At 42.6% G+C, this 16,054-nt stretch overlaps 1 protein-coding gene across 11 annotated transcripts in view; it reads left to right on the top strand.

The window, feature by feature from the left end:
• Positions 1 to 2,956: 2,956 nt before the first annotated feature.
• The window catches only part of ACAP2 (ArfGAP with coiled-coil, ankyrin repeat and PH domains 2), a 60,338-nt gene continuing 47,240 nt past the window's right edge, over positions 2,957 to 16,054 (top strand). For 2 of the 11 annotated variants that reach the window (XM_064666294.1, XM_064666299.1), the window contains exon 1: positions 2,961 to 3,195. In XM_064666294.1, the coding sequence (XP_064522364.1) occupies positions 3,143 to 3,195 (53 nt within the window). In that variant the 5' untranslated portion in view covers positions 2,961 to 3,142. Of the gene's footprint in view, positions 3,196 to 16,054 lie in introns of all 11 variants that reach the window. The other 9 variants (XM_064666300.1, XM_064666295.1, XM_064666297.1 and 6 more) reach the window with 8 other exon arrangements.

Raw genomic sequence — 16,054 nt, 5'->3', positions numbered from 1 at the left:
TGATTTTGAGCTGAGTGATTTCCCTTTTTCCATGCCACCAAACCCCTAAGTTCTAGTTTGATGCCATTTTGAAACTTGTTTTAGTTTGGGGTTTTTTAAAGGCTTTGTTCTCTTCATTCTCCTCGGTGCTGGCAAAAATTCTGTTGTGCTGTTTCATCTTCCTCACCAGGAGTGCAAACGTGATGTCCCTGACACTGCTTTTAACTGAAAGGCAGGTTTACTTGGTTTTCTCCAGGCTTACACCTTCATGCATTTTAAAAGCTAAACCAGGCAAGTAGTTACAGATACTCTATATAGCTTTTTTTCCAAAGGGATGTCTGATTTCCCTCTACTTGGGAAATATCAGTTATAGTTCCCTGCTGAAGGGACAAGAGAAGAAATGCCTTTTCTCTTTTTACATTGATGGGGATTTAGCTTGCATGCACATCTTAATCTTTAGGTGCGTATGGTAAAGGCTCATTTGTACAGTACAGAGTGGTACAAAGAGGAAACAAAAGATATACAGCCCTTACTAATGTGGACAGTGAGCTCCACAGCATCATAATTGTGAAGCTTCTTGCACAGGTTTGAGTCCTCAAGCTGCATCTTGTTTAGAGAGAGCATTTTCAATATGCTTCCAATAGGAAGATAACTTGCAAATAAGAGCCTTAACTCTGTCTATAAAGGTTTTTTTTTCTGTTCTTAAAGTTTCTTTCACACCAAGTTGTACACAGTTCGTGGAAACTGCAGATATTTTTTCCACTCTCTCATGTTAAAGCTGTAAATCTTACCAGAACTCTTTGTTTCTGTAATATGCTTTTTTTGTGGTGTTGATTATGATGCCACCTCGCAAATGTAATTATTCTATTGGAAACCAGTGTTAAGTGTCACAACGTAAATAAAACCATTGTTTTCATTACTGCCTTATGGCACTAATACTAATCTATTGGTTGTACTTCTTGGAGCTCTTCAGAAGAAACCAGCAGCTACTGCAGAGTTTGCAGGTGTGTTCACAGATAAATTCTTACACCAATATTGCAATTTCCCTGTGACTGCAAGTGAGGATGTGCTCTTTAGTGTAACTTTTATATAAATCAAGTTTGTACACACTTTCAGATTTGTTGGCTTACCTGGACCTCAGGGTAGATCTGATAACCCGAATCACGAATTTAAGACAGCAGCACCACATAAAAGGTTGCATTTTTCAGGGTGTTTTTCTTTGCGTGTTGTAAGATTTAGGCACGACTGCTCTGTCTCTTCATGGTCAGTGTTGAGTAATCACTCACCAGCACTGAGTAATGGAAAATTACTAACACCAACTACTCCTTAGGAAGTAAAACTATTCTCAGAAAAAGAGCTGGGCTTTTTTCAATTGCGTACTTCAGCTGAAAAGTGGATTTCACATCAATGCAGCCTAAGTGATACAAATATCCCTTAACATGATGCTTCTTCTCAGTGGGTGTGACTTGACTCCTTAACCAAACTAGTGGTAGTTTGGCTACTTTTGGTGAGAGATAGCTCACAAAAACATACGGTTGTTACATCTGTGTAACTTGGAGTTTGGTTCTGACATTTCACCAGTCTTAGGAAAAAACCTTGACACCCTAAACCACAACTGAATGAACCACAAAGTGTCCCTTTGCTTCTGTGAAAGGACACCTGAACTGAGGGAGCAACAGTAAGGGTATTGGAGGCATTCACCCTCTTGGAAACAAAAGAAGTCTTATGTTCCCCTCCATCCTTCCATGCTGACTGTTTCTCCTTGTGACACCAAAAGGATGTCAGAGGTGAGAGAATGGGGAGAACAGGAAAAAGAGGTGAAACGTGGTGCAGGTGCTGGGGCAATGGAAGGTGTGAGGGCTGCAGGGGATAAGTGGGCTCGCTGGAAGCAGCTATGGCAGCTCCTCAAACTCCTGGAGGAGCCAAGTGTGAAGCACATCAGCTTCCCAGCACGGCGCCCCTGTGCCTGCAGGATGGAGCCTGGGACGTGTGACTGCTTCATCTGTGCCAGGTCTAACCTGAACAGTAAGTCGTACTTGTCTGTCCCTCCTTTGGGGATGAGCAGCATGGCTGGAGCTCCTTTGCTTGTTAGTTTTACATCTGGGAACAGTAAGCAGTGCCAAACTGGCTAAAGATCTTTTCTGCATTCTCTTAAGGGATCAGAAATCTACAATGTTTTTGCAGTCCTTCACTGCAAACTGCCAGAGGACCGACATGGTCCTTTTTCACTCTGTGATACGGCCCTTCAAAGAGTATTATCGGGCAAACACGAACACACAAACACTTGATAGTCTTTGACAGGAACACCTGCGGTCTGCGTTTCTCCTTTAAAGACACTTTCGAGTCTCCTCCTGGTAACACAACTCCGCAGTGATTACCACGGTGTAGAAGTGCATCACGCCGGAGAGCACGGAGAGCCGGGGCTTCTGCACGGTGACACCCTCAGCAGGGACTGGCCCTGTGTGCCCCTGTGTGTGCCCTTGTCTGAACCCCCGTGTTAGTCCGTGTGTGCCGGCCCGTGCGCGCTCCCGCCGCAGTGCCCGCCCCGCCGGCCGCGGCACCGCGGGCCCTGCTCGCCCCCCGGCATCACCTGCTCAGACGGGCGCCGGGCCGGGCCTTCCAGCACAGCTGTCGCTCCCCAGGGGAGGGGTTCCCCTGTTTAATAAGGAGCTTTAATGTAACATATCCCGCAGGCACAGACCGAGCACGGCCCGTCCCGCCCCGGCAGCGCCGACCGGGCCCGAAGCCTCTGTTCCGGGCGGCCGCGGCCATGCACCCTCCCATTGGCGCGAGAGGCCGGCGGCCGCGCTCCCATTGGCAGGACCGGCTGTCACTCTTCTCACTCAATCCCTGCGGGGCCGGCGGTTGGCTGCCTCCTCTGTGTGGCCGCGCTGATTGGGCACTCTTCCCGTTGTGCCCGCCTCTCCCGCCTTGCGATTGGCCCGTGCGCCCCCGCCCCGGCGGGCGGTCCCCGCTGGCTGCCCGGGCCGTCAGTCGCGGCGGGGCGGGGGCGGTGCTCGGAGGTCTCTACCCGCCCCCGCCTCGGCACTGCCCCCGCCCCCAGCACCGCCCGCCGGCCCCGGCCCGGCCTCGCCTCGCCCCGGGCTCTCCGCGACACCACCGCCAGCAGCCGCAGCAGCGGAGGCAGCGGCGCCCCGGCAGCATGAAGGTGACCGTGGACTTCGAGGAGTGCCTGAAGGACTCGCCGCGTTTCAGGTACCGCCGGGAAGGGGCCGCGCCGGGGTCGTGCCGGGGGACAGGAAGCGGGGCCGGGTGTGCGCGGGGCGGGCAGGGGCTGCCGGGGCGGGGGCCGTGGGGGCCTGGGGGGGACAGGTATGGGCAGCCGGCTCCGGGGAGAGCGGCGGGCGGGGCTGTGGTGGGTCCTGCCGGGTTGTGGGGGGCTCTGAGGAGGAGGGGGACGCGGGAAGTGCGAGGGAAAGGGGCAGCGTGTGTGGTACGTGAGACTGGGTGGGCAGTGTGCGGGTCCGGGGCTCGCGTGGAGGTGGCAGAGTGCGCGGTGATCGCTGCTGGGGTCACCCCCTCTGAAGAGATGGGTGAGGAGTGCCAGGCAGCTGGTGCTCATCATCCACAGCAATGCCAGCTCGGGCTCGGGAGCGTGGACTCTCTTGGTGGTCCATCTCCGCTTCTCCAGGGCTGTGTTCGTGCTTCAGTCCCCCGTGTCTCCTGCTGCACGGTCCGTACTCGCTGTGCCCACTGTTGGGGTGCCAGTACAAAACAAACTCGTATAATCTCACTTCCTGTTGTCACACCAAGGCACAGACTCTTGTTTTTTCCCCACTCCAGTGACCAGTTGCCTGTCATTGCTGTAGGGTTACTTCTGCTTATGTCGGGCAGCTTTCCCCTTCATCTTCCCCTATGTTTTTATCCATTATCTCTCTATATATTTTACACCATTGTATCTACTCAACATAGTTGTGCCTCTCTAAGGGATGTGTGGCTGGTCTGTGCCTCCATACACCTACCACCCTCCCTGCTCGTTGGTGGAGACACAAACAGCTCCATGACATGATGTGTCACTGCTGTGCCCCTCCTGTCCCATGCTGAGCCCATGTTTGGAGTGCCTGTGGCTCTGTGGTTGACACAGCCTGGATGAGCTCTGCTTGTTGAGGGAAATACTCCTGCCCTTCCTCTGCTCTCTGGCTGTGTGTTCACGCCTCCTTTTTTGTATCAGCTTTACCAATCGCATGGTTCTGGGATGTGGAGGAAGTTGGAGAAGAAGGGTTGAATGGTTTATGCTTGGCAGAAGTTGGAGTTCCTGTTCTTCCCTCCTTTGCTCCTGTCCCTGCTGCCAGCTGGTTGCTGGCTGTTTCTGCCATGGGTTTTTTGGTGACTGTGACATGTATTGTTGGATCCTTCAATGAGCTGGGTGTTCTGGCAGAAGAGACTGGTTGGTTCTCTGCCAGGTTGGTGCATTGAGTCAGCACTGCAAGGGGTGTGAAACCTGCTAAAGCTTATAGGGGGGAGAGAGAGGAAACTTCACTGCCAGAAGCAAGGCTAGAGGAAGGCAGCAAGGAGTGAGACCTCCCCTAGGGCAACAGGCAGCTCAGCTGCTCCACAAAACTTTGCCCTAAGTTGGACATGCTTGCTAGTGTGTGTACTGTCTGTCACGACTGTATTTAATCAGTCCATCCTGTTTGGTGACAATGTAGTTGTAGATTGACTTAATTTAACCACAGAACTAATTGCATTTTTTTGGTTACTGATACTTGCTAAAGTATTAAATACATTAGAGAAAACAAGAAATTGTGACTAAAATTTGTGAGCAGAAGTGTGCTGCTGTTTATTCAGGTTAAGACATACAAGTTCATTTGAATTCACTTTGTATCATTCTCCTTTTGCCCCTCTTGATTCCTTTCCTTCAAGGAAAGAAACTTTGTCTTCAGGATCCTTTAGTACTTCATGGTCTTTCCCTCAGTCTCTGATACTACTACCCTTGAAGAAATTGCAGAAAACCTTGTGGTGCCATCACTTGTTGCCAGCAAAACATCCTTCCAGCCTTTAACTGATAGGAAGTGGTTAAAATCATGAAGAAAAAGTCCTATAGTATTTCTGAAAAAACGTTTATATCTCTCATTATTAGTCATTAATATTTGCTATTATAATTTCGATCATTTTTAGTGTTCCTGTGAATTGCCCAACCAAAACACCAGAAGCCTTCTGAATGAAGGTTACTGCTCTGGTTTTGTTGAGGGATGTTGGAGACACTGATGTAGAGCAAGGTCGTGACAAAGTCCTTCACTCTTGCAGGGAGTAGCATGGACATAAAGCACCTTCCTGTGCTATGTTCCCTGTAGCAAAGCAGAGCTGCAGCTTTCTCCTGACTTTGCTGAGCAGGAGGGTGTAGCCTCCCTCCTTCCCATCACTGTACCTGTTGGAGCAGTTAAATAAACCTGTTGGGAGGCATATGGTGTAGAGAAATGTCACAGAGGTTACTTTCTTATGGTCGTGGACAGATCTGGGAGGACATGGGTGAATCAGAGTTCCTGAGTCACCAAATCTCTGTTTTCATGGGGAACTGTTTAAATATTTTCAAACATGCTACTACAGACAGCTTCAGACACATGGCTTTCTTGCTTACCTGTTTCTTGTGGAGTTCATGTTCATCTCTTTTGGCTTTGAGATTTAGTTGGGCCCTGAATCATAGAAACAAAGGTCTGTTTCCTTGCCTGAAACGCATCTGAAGGGAGAGGGGGTTGTGCCTGTTGATACGTGATTAGTTAATAATGGCCTCTCTTAAAATATGAACAGGCCAAAGATCTAGCAAGGAAATGCATTTGCAGTTCTGCAACAGTGTGTGGTGACTTCCCATCAAATGAAGAAGTTGCCTGGGGAGGGGCAGTCCTTGAGTAGTAAGAACTGATCTGTGCTGGCATGTTCTGTGTATATAATCAGGAATTCCTAGAGTAGTTTTTGATATGCAAATAGTCTTGTGAAACAATTCTTTCTCCTTTAAACAATGAGAGTTTGAGTTTCAGAGTTTAATGGAACAGGCTTTTACATTGCTGTTTCGTTTTTCCTTGTAACTAAAGAACATTTTCTCTCAATGAGTGAGGTAGGCACTGTTAACCACATGAATCAGTCTGCAGCTAAATTATTAGAAAGGAGAAGCAATTTTAAGTGATGTGGAAATAACAGCTATTGTAAGTAGCAGTTAACAGTCTTGATAAACAACAAATAATAGAAAAAGCTTGCAATGTGTGCAATGGTAGAACTCTCTACAAAAACCTTTGGTCTGATCCAGTTTTTAAAAATGTATCAGGAAAAAGATGAACGTTTTTGAGATAATTTCTTTGCCCTTATCTGTCATTGTTGCTGAAGTTTAAATTTTTTTTTGTATTTAAATTCCTGTTTGCTTCCTGAGACCCCAGCTGCAGAACAGATGATGGGTGAATGAGGTAGATGAAAGAATATAAATGAAACTGTTGCCAATTACCATTCTAAGTAAAAGTATCCGTGGATAGTATCTGAGTAGAACTGGTGGTTATAGTGTATTCCCTTCAAAGGGACTCATCTGAGAAGTCTTCCATTTAATCTGAGCTAGAGTGTTGCTTTGGGTGGGCAGTCTATGGTGTAAGACTGGCTCGTCACTGGAGTTCCCTGGTATGTGCTGGTTTTCTTCTTCTGTGGCTTTGCTTCTGGTCTGTCTGAATGGGGCCAGCTGAGGGGCACCTTGTGCTTATGCAGGGGATGAGGCTGAACGGGCCACTTGTGCCATTTTATGGCTTTCTGGGTGTATGATGTGGGTTTTTTCTCTCCTCTTTGGTGCTGTGTAATCAGAGGTAAGTCACTACACAGCTGTTTCCCAGGTAACAAGAAACGTTTTGTCACTTAAAATATGAGTAATATAAGCAAGTGACTTATTTAACTTCTTTGGAATAGGTTGTATTCTGCACTCAGAAAATTATCCTAAGTGTCTAACACGTATACTTTGGTCTGATTATTACTTTCTGAAGAAATGTAGAAATAAGAACATCAGTAAAGTTGTCCCTTCAGTGTTGGGTTCCAGTGGGAAGGTGCTGCAGGGCAGCTGCTTCCCAACCTGCTGGGAGTGGCAACAAACCCCTCGGGTTTGGTCTGGGTTTATAGCACAGCTCATCTGTGGGGTTGTGGCTGAGTTGAAATCACTGGGGCTGCTGTGGGCAAACTCAGCCACATTTCAAATGTGAAGAATTATGTGACCAAGAACTCTGCATACAAAATCTGCTTGTTTTGCTCAGACTTACCTAGCTGTTTTAGAATAAATTTTCAAAGAAATGTTTAGTCTGTGCTTTCTGTCCTTGGTGTTTGGGACTGAGAAGCAAATTTGTAACTTATTTGGCAGGGCAGGGTGGAAAGTATTGCAGAAGAATAGGAAAAAAGATACAGTAAGTCAGAAGAGAAAGCTGCCAAACGTTTAAGTTTGCATTTAGCATTTTTCATGTTTGTGTGGTGGTGTTAATGTTTATAGTTTCCAGTTTGTGACCATAGAACTGCACTTTTTGTAGCTGAAGTGAGTGACATGGAGGACAATCTTGGCAGGGTGCTGGGAAGTTACACGTGTACAACATCCCTGTCCCTACTGCTGGGACTGGACTCCCTTCTGATGGAGTTAGTTAAACTGATTGATTCTAGATTTCTAAGGATTTATTTCTTTTTAAATCTGTAACTATGCCTTTCAAATGTACATTAAGAAAATGATTGACCTAAAGAAAGGGGGGTGTATTTGAACATAGTGTGCAACGTCAGAGCATTTTCTGCTAGGGAAATCATTCAAGAATAAAAAAGGTTTGTCCAAGATCCCTCTCAAATACGTCTTAAAAATCTCTCACGCTGAAACCCTTTAAATCTGAAAAGGCTTTAACAGTAAGTTGTTGCAGTCCTTCCTAATGGAGATTAGAGGTGTCCTGAAATCAGGTCATCTTCATTTGGTTAGTGAACCTAAGTGTTTTTAATTATAATAATAAAAGTTGACTGTTACAATTATGAATTACAAAGTATAGGGGGTTTGATGGTGATTCCGTTTCTTTGTTGTTTGATTATGATTTACATTAAGTAACAGCAAACTGAAAAATCTTTGCTATATCTCAAATTGCTAATAGGAACTCAAGATGTTAATTTCCTTTTTTTTTTTTTCATTTTTGTCTTGGAATCTTTAAAAAAAACCCCACACTGAGAAGGGAACTTACAGTGGAAGTAATAACAAAATCTGCAAGTTATCATAGTGTTGCTCTAGCACAGCAGCAGGGCAGTTGCTGAAGAACTAATGTTAATTAAGCCTGTGCAACTGATCTTTAATGAGTACTTGCAGAATTAGAAGGGCAGCGTATTTATGTGTGAGCAGTGGAACTGTAATTACACGAGTCCTTACAGTCATTCAGGTTTTAAATATAGATTTGAAGAGGTTTAGTTCTTTAGCCTGGAGTGTCTCATTTATGTTAGCTAAGCACATCTCGTGTAATTGCATTAAGAACTGAAGTTACAGATAGTTTTGTATTTTGGGGGGGGGCAGGGGAGGAATATCTGTTAAAATCTCTGGAAAGAGGTTGGTAAATAGAATATTCACTAGGGAGGTGGCAACTATAAAATAGAAATCTGTGTCTTGGGTTAGGTGGGCTTTGGGTGGCTTTACTTTTTTCCTGTGCACATTTGTGAAACTGTTGGCCTCTGAATAGCAAATGTGCTGATTTCAGCTATGTCAGCAGTGTCCTGTGATCTTTTTTCAGGCTTAGCTTCTTGACAACCTTGTACTCAGAGCTACATTATTTAGTCAGCATTTTTCCTCTTCTTACTTCGTGCAGTGAACAATGTGACTTAAATTATTTAGAAATAATTCTAAAAATTTCCCAAAGCAAACTCTGTCCTGATAACCCATTTGGGGAGAAAAAGGAAAAGAAAATACCTAATTTTCATTGACTACAGGAATGTTTCTACTGAAGTTACTGTTCTTAGAGCCAGGAACCCATTGCCTCAGTCTTGATGCAGGTCTTGCTGCCTGAATCAATTAGTTTAGTATCTCAAGGAGATGCAAATATAGAAGTGTCATGTTTACGTGTGCAGGAAACAGAAGAATAAATTCTGAGTAATTTAGTTGTGGTGTGGGGTTTTTTTGCCTCTCACTTGTACATGCAGATTTCAGTTTAAGAACATGTATAGAAGTTTAAACGGTGTAAATGCGTTTGTGATCTTTTTGAGCAGATACTGTGCTGTTTGTTTGGGGTTTAGGTATTCCTGTGAGTTTAGGTAATGATTTAAGGTGCTTTACTTTTTGCTGGTGGCAGATTTGTAACTAAAAAGTAGCTGTCTGCAATGGAAGACCTTGAGGAGGAAATGCAGATTAGTGTGTGGACTGTAATGTCGTTTTAACACATGCACGAGTTTTCCATACTTTTCTGTGTGACAGTGTAAATCCTGATTTTGTTGCCACTTTTTCATATGACCAAAAGATCAAGAACTAGAGAAATAGTAGATATTATTATGATCGTAAAGTAAACAGTTTTAAACAGTCCAGTAGAGTGAAACATTGCTTTGCCTTGCTGGTAATCTCTTCAAGAGGATTCTTTGTGTATGTGGCAGAATAATGACTTTATGGTTAACATTTACTCTGTGAATTTTAAAAGCAGCCAGGCCTCAGACCTGGGTAGATCAGTTGTGTTGCTTTGATGCGCTGCAAAGAACTCATGCCTTTGTGAAGGAGAAATCTAATTTATGGGGTGATGGCCTTTATACATCTTCAAACTGACAAGGCACAAGGATAGACTGAGAAAATAATTTGTTGCAAAGTAGTTTCTTAGGGGTTTTATGAATGAGAGGAGGTTTTGAGCAGAGAAAACGCCTGTCAGATGGCTGGCAAACTTACTCGTGTGGCATGAGCCTTTCTGTGAATCGGGCTTGCTGATTCTGAACTTTCTGTTTGATATTCTAAGACTTTATGGTATTCAGGCACAATACTCTTGAATAATTTTTATAGTTCATATGGCAATAGTAATGGGCATTTAAATAGTTGTATTGTGGTTTCAGTTGGGAGTCTAACAGTCAGTGCACAAACTACCTTTTTCATTTCATGAATTTGTGATCTGCCTTCAGTAACAGTCATTGAAGGAATACTTCTACTGGCAGTTTTGTATGAATAAACATAAGGCAGAGCTAGTGAGAGGTTGCATGATGTGATTTTGACGTTTCTAAGCTGGATATAATACAAAGAGAAATTGGAGAAGCCATGTGTACTGAAATGTCTTCTGTCTGATAAAATTTTAAAAACATATTCTATGCAAGACAATTTCATATTTCCATCTTTCTGTGTACCAGATGTTAATTTAAGTAGGAACACGTGGATATCAAACACACTCAACATTTCTATGCATTTTAAATATCCTAGTCTTCAATTATTAGTTATCTTGTCGTTATTTTTAAAAATATGTATAACTTACGTAATGCTGCAGATCACGTAGCAGATTTTAGTGTACTGATATTTAGAATGGCATGTTCTAGAAGGAAATTTGAATAAAATTCAAACCTTTGGTACAAAGGAAGAACGTGTCGTATTTGGAGTCAGACTTTTGACCATGAATGTTATCCCTTCTGCCTGTCAGAAAAGAGGTGTGGAATTTATTCTGGGAGATGGGGTTTGGTTTTCTGCTCTGTGGACTCTACCCAGGGAGGCACTGAGACTTTTCTGTCCCTGTCTGGTGGTCTCTGCTTGGCACAGCGGTCATGGCCATCGTGAGTCCGTGCTGGAAGTCCTGTCCTGCTCTCCGATGCCTTCCTAGACTCCAGCTCTCCAGTGACTCCCTTCCTGCTCAGTGGGCAGTAATGGGTGTCTGAATGTTGCTAATTGTTTAGATAGAAAGGTACAGCTTGTGTTTTGTTTGTTTGTTGTACTTGTGAAAGTAATCAGACTCAGCATATGAATGGATTCTTGTGGTGAACTTCAATGTAAAGAACATGTGGTGTTATTACAATATCACTGGTTTTATATAACATGCTGTTGTTAATTTACTTTAGGTTTAAGACAACCCAAGTAACAACTAGGTGGGTGAAGAAAAATAATGTGGGTGGAGCAATGTTGGGCTTTGTGATCTTAACTGACACAGCAAAAGGCACTATAAAGACTCAACTGCTCACCTGGAAATGTAGGTTATGTGTTGTCTTTCCTAGACTTGTACCATTCATGTAAATTTGAGTTCCTGTCTGTATGAAGTGTTCAGTAAATAATGACATAGGCCCCTTCTTTCTTAACTTCCTTAAACAGGAAAAGCAGAGTTCATCTCATCTGCTGTGTGGCCATCCCTCCTCTTAAGGCAGATCTTAGGCTTAGGCTCTTTACAACTAATAATCTCCATTAAGATTTGATCCCAAATGCCTCTTGATTTGTTTTAGCCATATGTGTCAGGATAAGGTGAACTGCACCCTGGAAATCACGTGTTTCTACTCTGTCATTTCTAAAGGTGCTTTAGATGACTAACTGGGGTATCTCTGTGTAGATACCAGTATTTAATCAGATAAGGCACACTACAACAATAGAACAATTGCATTGGCTTTGCCAGACAGGGTTGTCATTGAGGATAAAAACTGTTTAAGATGACTGAGGAATCTGATGTTTCATTGAGGATGCAGCTTCTGGCTGACTTTGTGTGTTGCTAAAGTGATGTCTGGTTAAAAGGACTACACACTTGTACAGGATTATTGTCCAGAAGAATCTGTAGAGAATGATTTTTAAAATTAGTCATTTAACTTCCTGAAGTACTTTATTTTGTGAAATGTCTCATTTGGTCCTGTTTATTCTATCCTACTTGATTTATCTCAAAAAGTATGATGAAAAATGACAAGGTGAAACATTAAATGTGCTTGCTATTGCAAAGTATCTACTATATTGTCAGCATCAATCTTGCAAAACCTTGTTTGAAAATATTTGCAGTTGATTTGAGATGAAAAGCCTTTAATATGTATTTATTAAAAGATATGTAAGCTTCTGTTTGGTTGAAAAACAGCTTACCTGCGATTAGCTTTGATAAATGAATGAAATCCCAGGTTCTTTAAAATCTCTTGATGACTAAAAGTAGTGGGAGAAAAGATACTAAATGTATTCAAAGAACATTTAAACCTTTTCCAGAACTGTGGGTGTAACATATGCATTTTGTAGTTTTTATGTTATAAAGTTCCAAATACTTATTTTTTTAATGGGTCACCCATTATCATTTGAGAGGAATGATGAGGAAAAGAGACTGGCCTTTCCAAATGTGAAACCAGTAAATTTGAGGAAAACACCAGTACACTGTATTTCTGTATTCTCCTACTGTAGTGCTTGTGCACTCTCTTGGTTTGAGATTGGATTGATTTGACTGACTGCTTCAGTGCAAAGGCATAACAGGCAAACAGACTGCTTTTTTGCTATATGAGGGAACAATAAAACTATTAATTTACATGTAGAATGCACTAATGGTAACTGAGTGTGAGATAGATGTACGTGTATTCACCTGAGAGCTAAATACAGAATTCAGGTTCAGAATTTGTCTATTACAGCAAAGCTGCAGCCTCCCCTCTGACTATCAAATAGAGCGTTCTGCTTTGGTGAAAGTGTATTACCAAAATATTCAGCTTCTGAAATGGACAAAAAGGATAAATGCTTGCTGAGGACTCAAGTCCTCATAGCAAATCTGAAGCTTTCCTCAGGTTTTGGTAAAGAAGGTCCATCTGGTATAACTGGATCGTAGAGAGCGAATGGTCCTTGGCTCCTCTGGAACATGGCAAGCTCTGATTACAAAAGCTTTGCCAGCTTATGGTGGTTTGGACACAGCAGTGCTCCTCCTTCCGTGGGATAAGGTATGAGTTAGCAACTGAGGAAATTACGAAAGGAAGGGGACAGATATTACCTTTTTTGAAATCAAGACAAACACAAGATTCATATGAAGATTGTATCTTTCTGTTTAATTACACAGTACTCTGACCTCTGCTTGCCTCTACTTTCCACAAGGTTTTCTGTGCAGGTTAAGTCTTGCTGTACCAATGCTGAGCCTATTGATCCTCATAATCCTATATTGGGGGTATCTGGTGATATTTATTCTTTCTGCATTGGCTGCAGTTGAGGTACAACTTTCCAAATCTGGGATTAATATCTTCACTCTTCTTCAGGTTGTTCTTACTTACAGCTTTTAAAAGAAAAGTTGACATAACTCTAGCCCCTGACTAGTAACTCCAGATCATGGGAGTAGTAGAGTGTAGTCTTTAGATGTCCTATCTTGTATCTTTTGCAGTTGGTTAACTTGATGGTTATATTTATGGCTCCACTTCCTGACCTTACTACATATTTGACTTTTCAGATGTTGAAATCCTTCATTCCATCTGCTGCTTCTGTGTTCAAGATTCTGTATTATTGCTGAGATTTAAAAGATTAAAGCAGTTCTGTGATGTTTGCAAATTTTCAGCACAAGAGGTTTCTGCACAGCACCATCAGTTTCTTGAGCTTGTTTCTGCTGCCCGTTTTTTGTTGCAACGCCTTGATACTATAATCCTACTTCCTTATCTGATGGTAAGGCCTCATAAAAAGGTTTTGACTCCTTCTTGGATGTTGGAATCTCTGGTCCAAGTTGTGCAGGACATGTATTGTGATGTGTTGTGTTCTTATCGACTTTCAGTGTAATCAGGTTCTTGTCTGTGAAGTTTTCATGGTCACCGTTGTGTCCCCATCTTGTTAACAGCTGTCTCATGATGAGCAAAACACTCCAGTTGAAAGTTGAAGAAAACCCTGCTGCTCAGACTCTTTGTGGAGGAAAAGCGTTGCTAATTTCCTGCTTAGGCTTGCTATCAAGCTCTCCTGGGATAAAAACAAGCTTAAGAAAAAAATATTAGGCAAAACTATTGGGAAAAGAACACTGTTAGGCATTTCTGGCAATTCAGTGCAAAAGAGCAATGAGAGAAAAAGCTTGGGAATTTAGGGCCAGCCTGTAGCACAGAGGTCCTTACAGACTGTGTGTGATACATTCAGTGCTGGTGCAAGTTTAGTGGTAATCAGTTTGACTTCCAACCACGGATATTAAGGGCAATAAAACCTGTTCCTTTTGGAGGACTGATTTGTTTATCGTGTTCATTACTTGAACCATATGTAGTAAAGCAGTAAAGAGCAAACCAAGAGAGAAGCATGAGTCTTAAAAGGATTTGTCCTGTTTCTTTGTTATATCAAAGACCATGGGAATTATTGAGGAGAAACTAAACTTTTTAGGTGAAAACAACCTTAAAAAGTAGTACCTACAGGCAGACCTTTGCTTTAATGATTCTATGAATTCAGTAAATACCCTTGCTTTATTTCATTTGATAATTTTGTAAGAGGAGAAATCTGACTTGGGAGGAGTAGAAGAATGGCCCTTCAAATATGGAGGACTTGATTCTTGTTTCTCTGGGGAAATTTGAAATGCAGATAGCACTTGCTATGGACCTTGGCTTATTCATCAACATGATAATCTTCTGTTCAGGAAATGCATTTCCATATTTCAATCCACCAAACTCACTGAAAATTTCTAGGATTTCAGGGTAGAGGTTCCCATTTCTGATTAAAAGCCCTACTGTTCATGTAGGGCACGTAGACGTTTTTCCAAGCTATCGATAAAATGTTTTGTGGCAATGACTGAAGCATTAATAATGTAAGGAGTAGTAGCATGAATGAGGAATTTTATCTTAGCATGTCAGGGAGTGTTCATCATCCCTCAGTATAGAGGGACTCTGTGCCAGCAGGGAAAAATCTCTGCAGTGCCAAACCAGGACTTCAATGGGCTCTATGACAGGCTGCAACAGTGTTCTTTCTTCAGACCGTATTAATGGTTATGACACATAAGTTGTAAAACTCTTCTATCTGTCCATGCTGTTATCCAAAGTTATTAGGCCTTATTGTTCAGTGTATGGCTTCTTTGTCCCTCAATATGTCAAGTTTCTTTTTTAGCCTGTGGTTGTCTGATGCCATTATACATGTACCAACTGTATTCCTTGTTAGCATTTTGATTAAGGTTCTTCTAGATAGATTTTTATACTCACTATAGAAGCAGGAAATCAAATGAAGTACACAATGAGCAGTTGAAATGCTGGAGGGGAGGTCTGCTGTTCAGGAAAGGGGGCAGGGAGAGAGGGAGAAACAGATCAGACCAAATAGGTGAGCAAATATATCACCTTCTGTGGTAAACCTGCATTTTTGTTTGCCTTTACATCATACTTGCAGCTTACAGTCTATCTCTGATTAATGTCTACTGTCCTTTTTGCTATCTGTCACCTGACAGGCTCTGACATAGAGGAGGAGACATCCCAGTAAATCATCAGGTCCATATTCTTATCATGCACTTACGCATCTCATCTTATTTCCAGTTTTTCACTTTCCATAGTACCTTTTTTTCCATGCTGTCCTTAAGGTGTAGTGAGTGTTGACTGAAAGGAACTGTCATCTGCAGTGAAGTCCAAGCTGTCCATTGAGAAGCTGTTCTGCACAGAATATGTGCAACCAAGAGAACTGTGTCTTTCCAAGAGTTGAGGACAAGACCTGAGCAGTAATGCTATTAAAATTGCTGTGGTGAAAATCAGTTATTTCCATTTCATGAGTCCAAATACATGAATATATTCAGAAGTCCCAGACTGAATAGCAGTTGATTTTGTGTACTTGTTCTTCCGAAAGTATATTCAAAAGGTTCGATTTAATCGATTTTTCCTCGATTAAAATAAATTAATTGTTAATTCTAGAATTAACAATAATTAATGATTAATTATCTGTAGCACCTTTGACTTCTCCAATTTGTTGTGTGTCAGCATCTGGTTTATAATGAGTACTGATGCCAGCCTCCTCACTTCCAGAAACACAGTCTGAAAATGCAAGCTAGAATATGATAAATAACTGAGCGAAAGCCTAAGGGCAGGATGTGTCCTTGGTGGCAGTTAGATGTTGTTTGAAGAGCTGACTTGAGAAGCCCTGGCTATCACTACTCTTTTGGGAGAGTGAACAGACCCAGCAGCCCCTGTCTGTGGCCATGGTGTGCTTGGCCTTATGGTCAGGTGGGTGTAGTGGATTAGTCCAGACTAAGTTGTTTCCTTGGCACATGTCTGC

This window comes from Pseudopipra pipra, chromosome 10 (genome assembly GCF_036250125.1).
Source record: "Pseudopipra pipra isolate bDixPip1 chromosome 10, bDixPip1.hap1, whole genome shotgun sequence".
Classification (NCBI taxonomy): Eukaryota; Metazoa; Chordata; class Aves; order Passeriformes; family Pipridae; genus Pseudopipra; species Pseudopipra pipra.
This window is presented reverse-complemented; position numbering and strand designations above follow the sequence as displayed.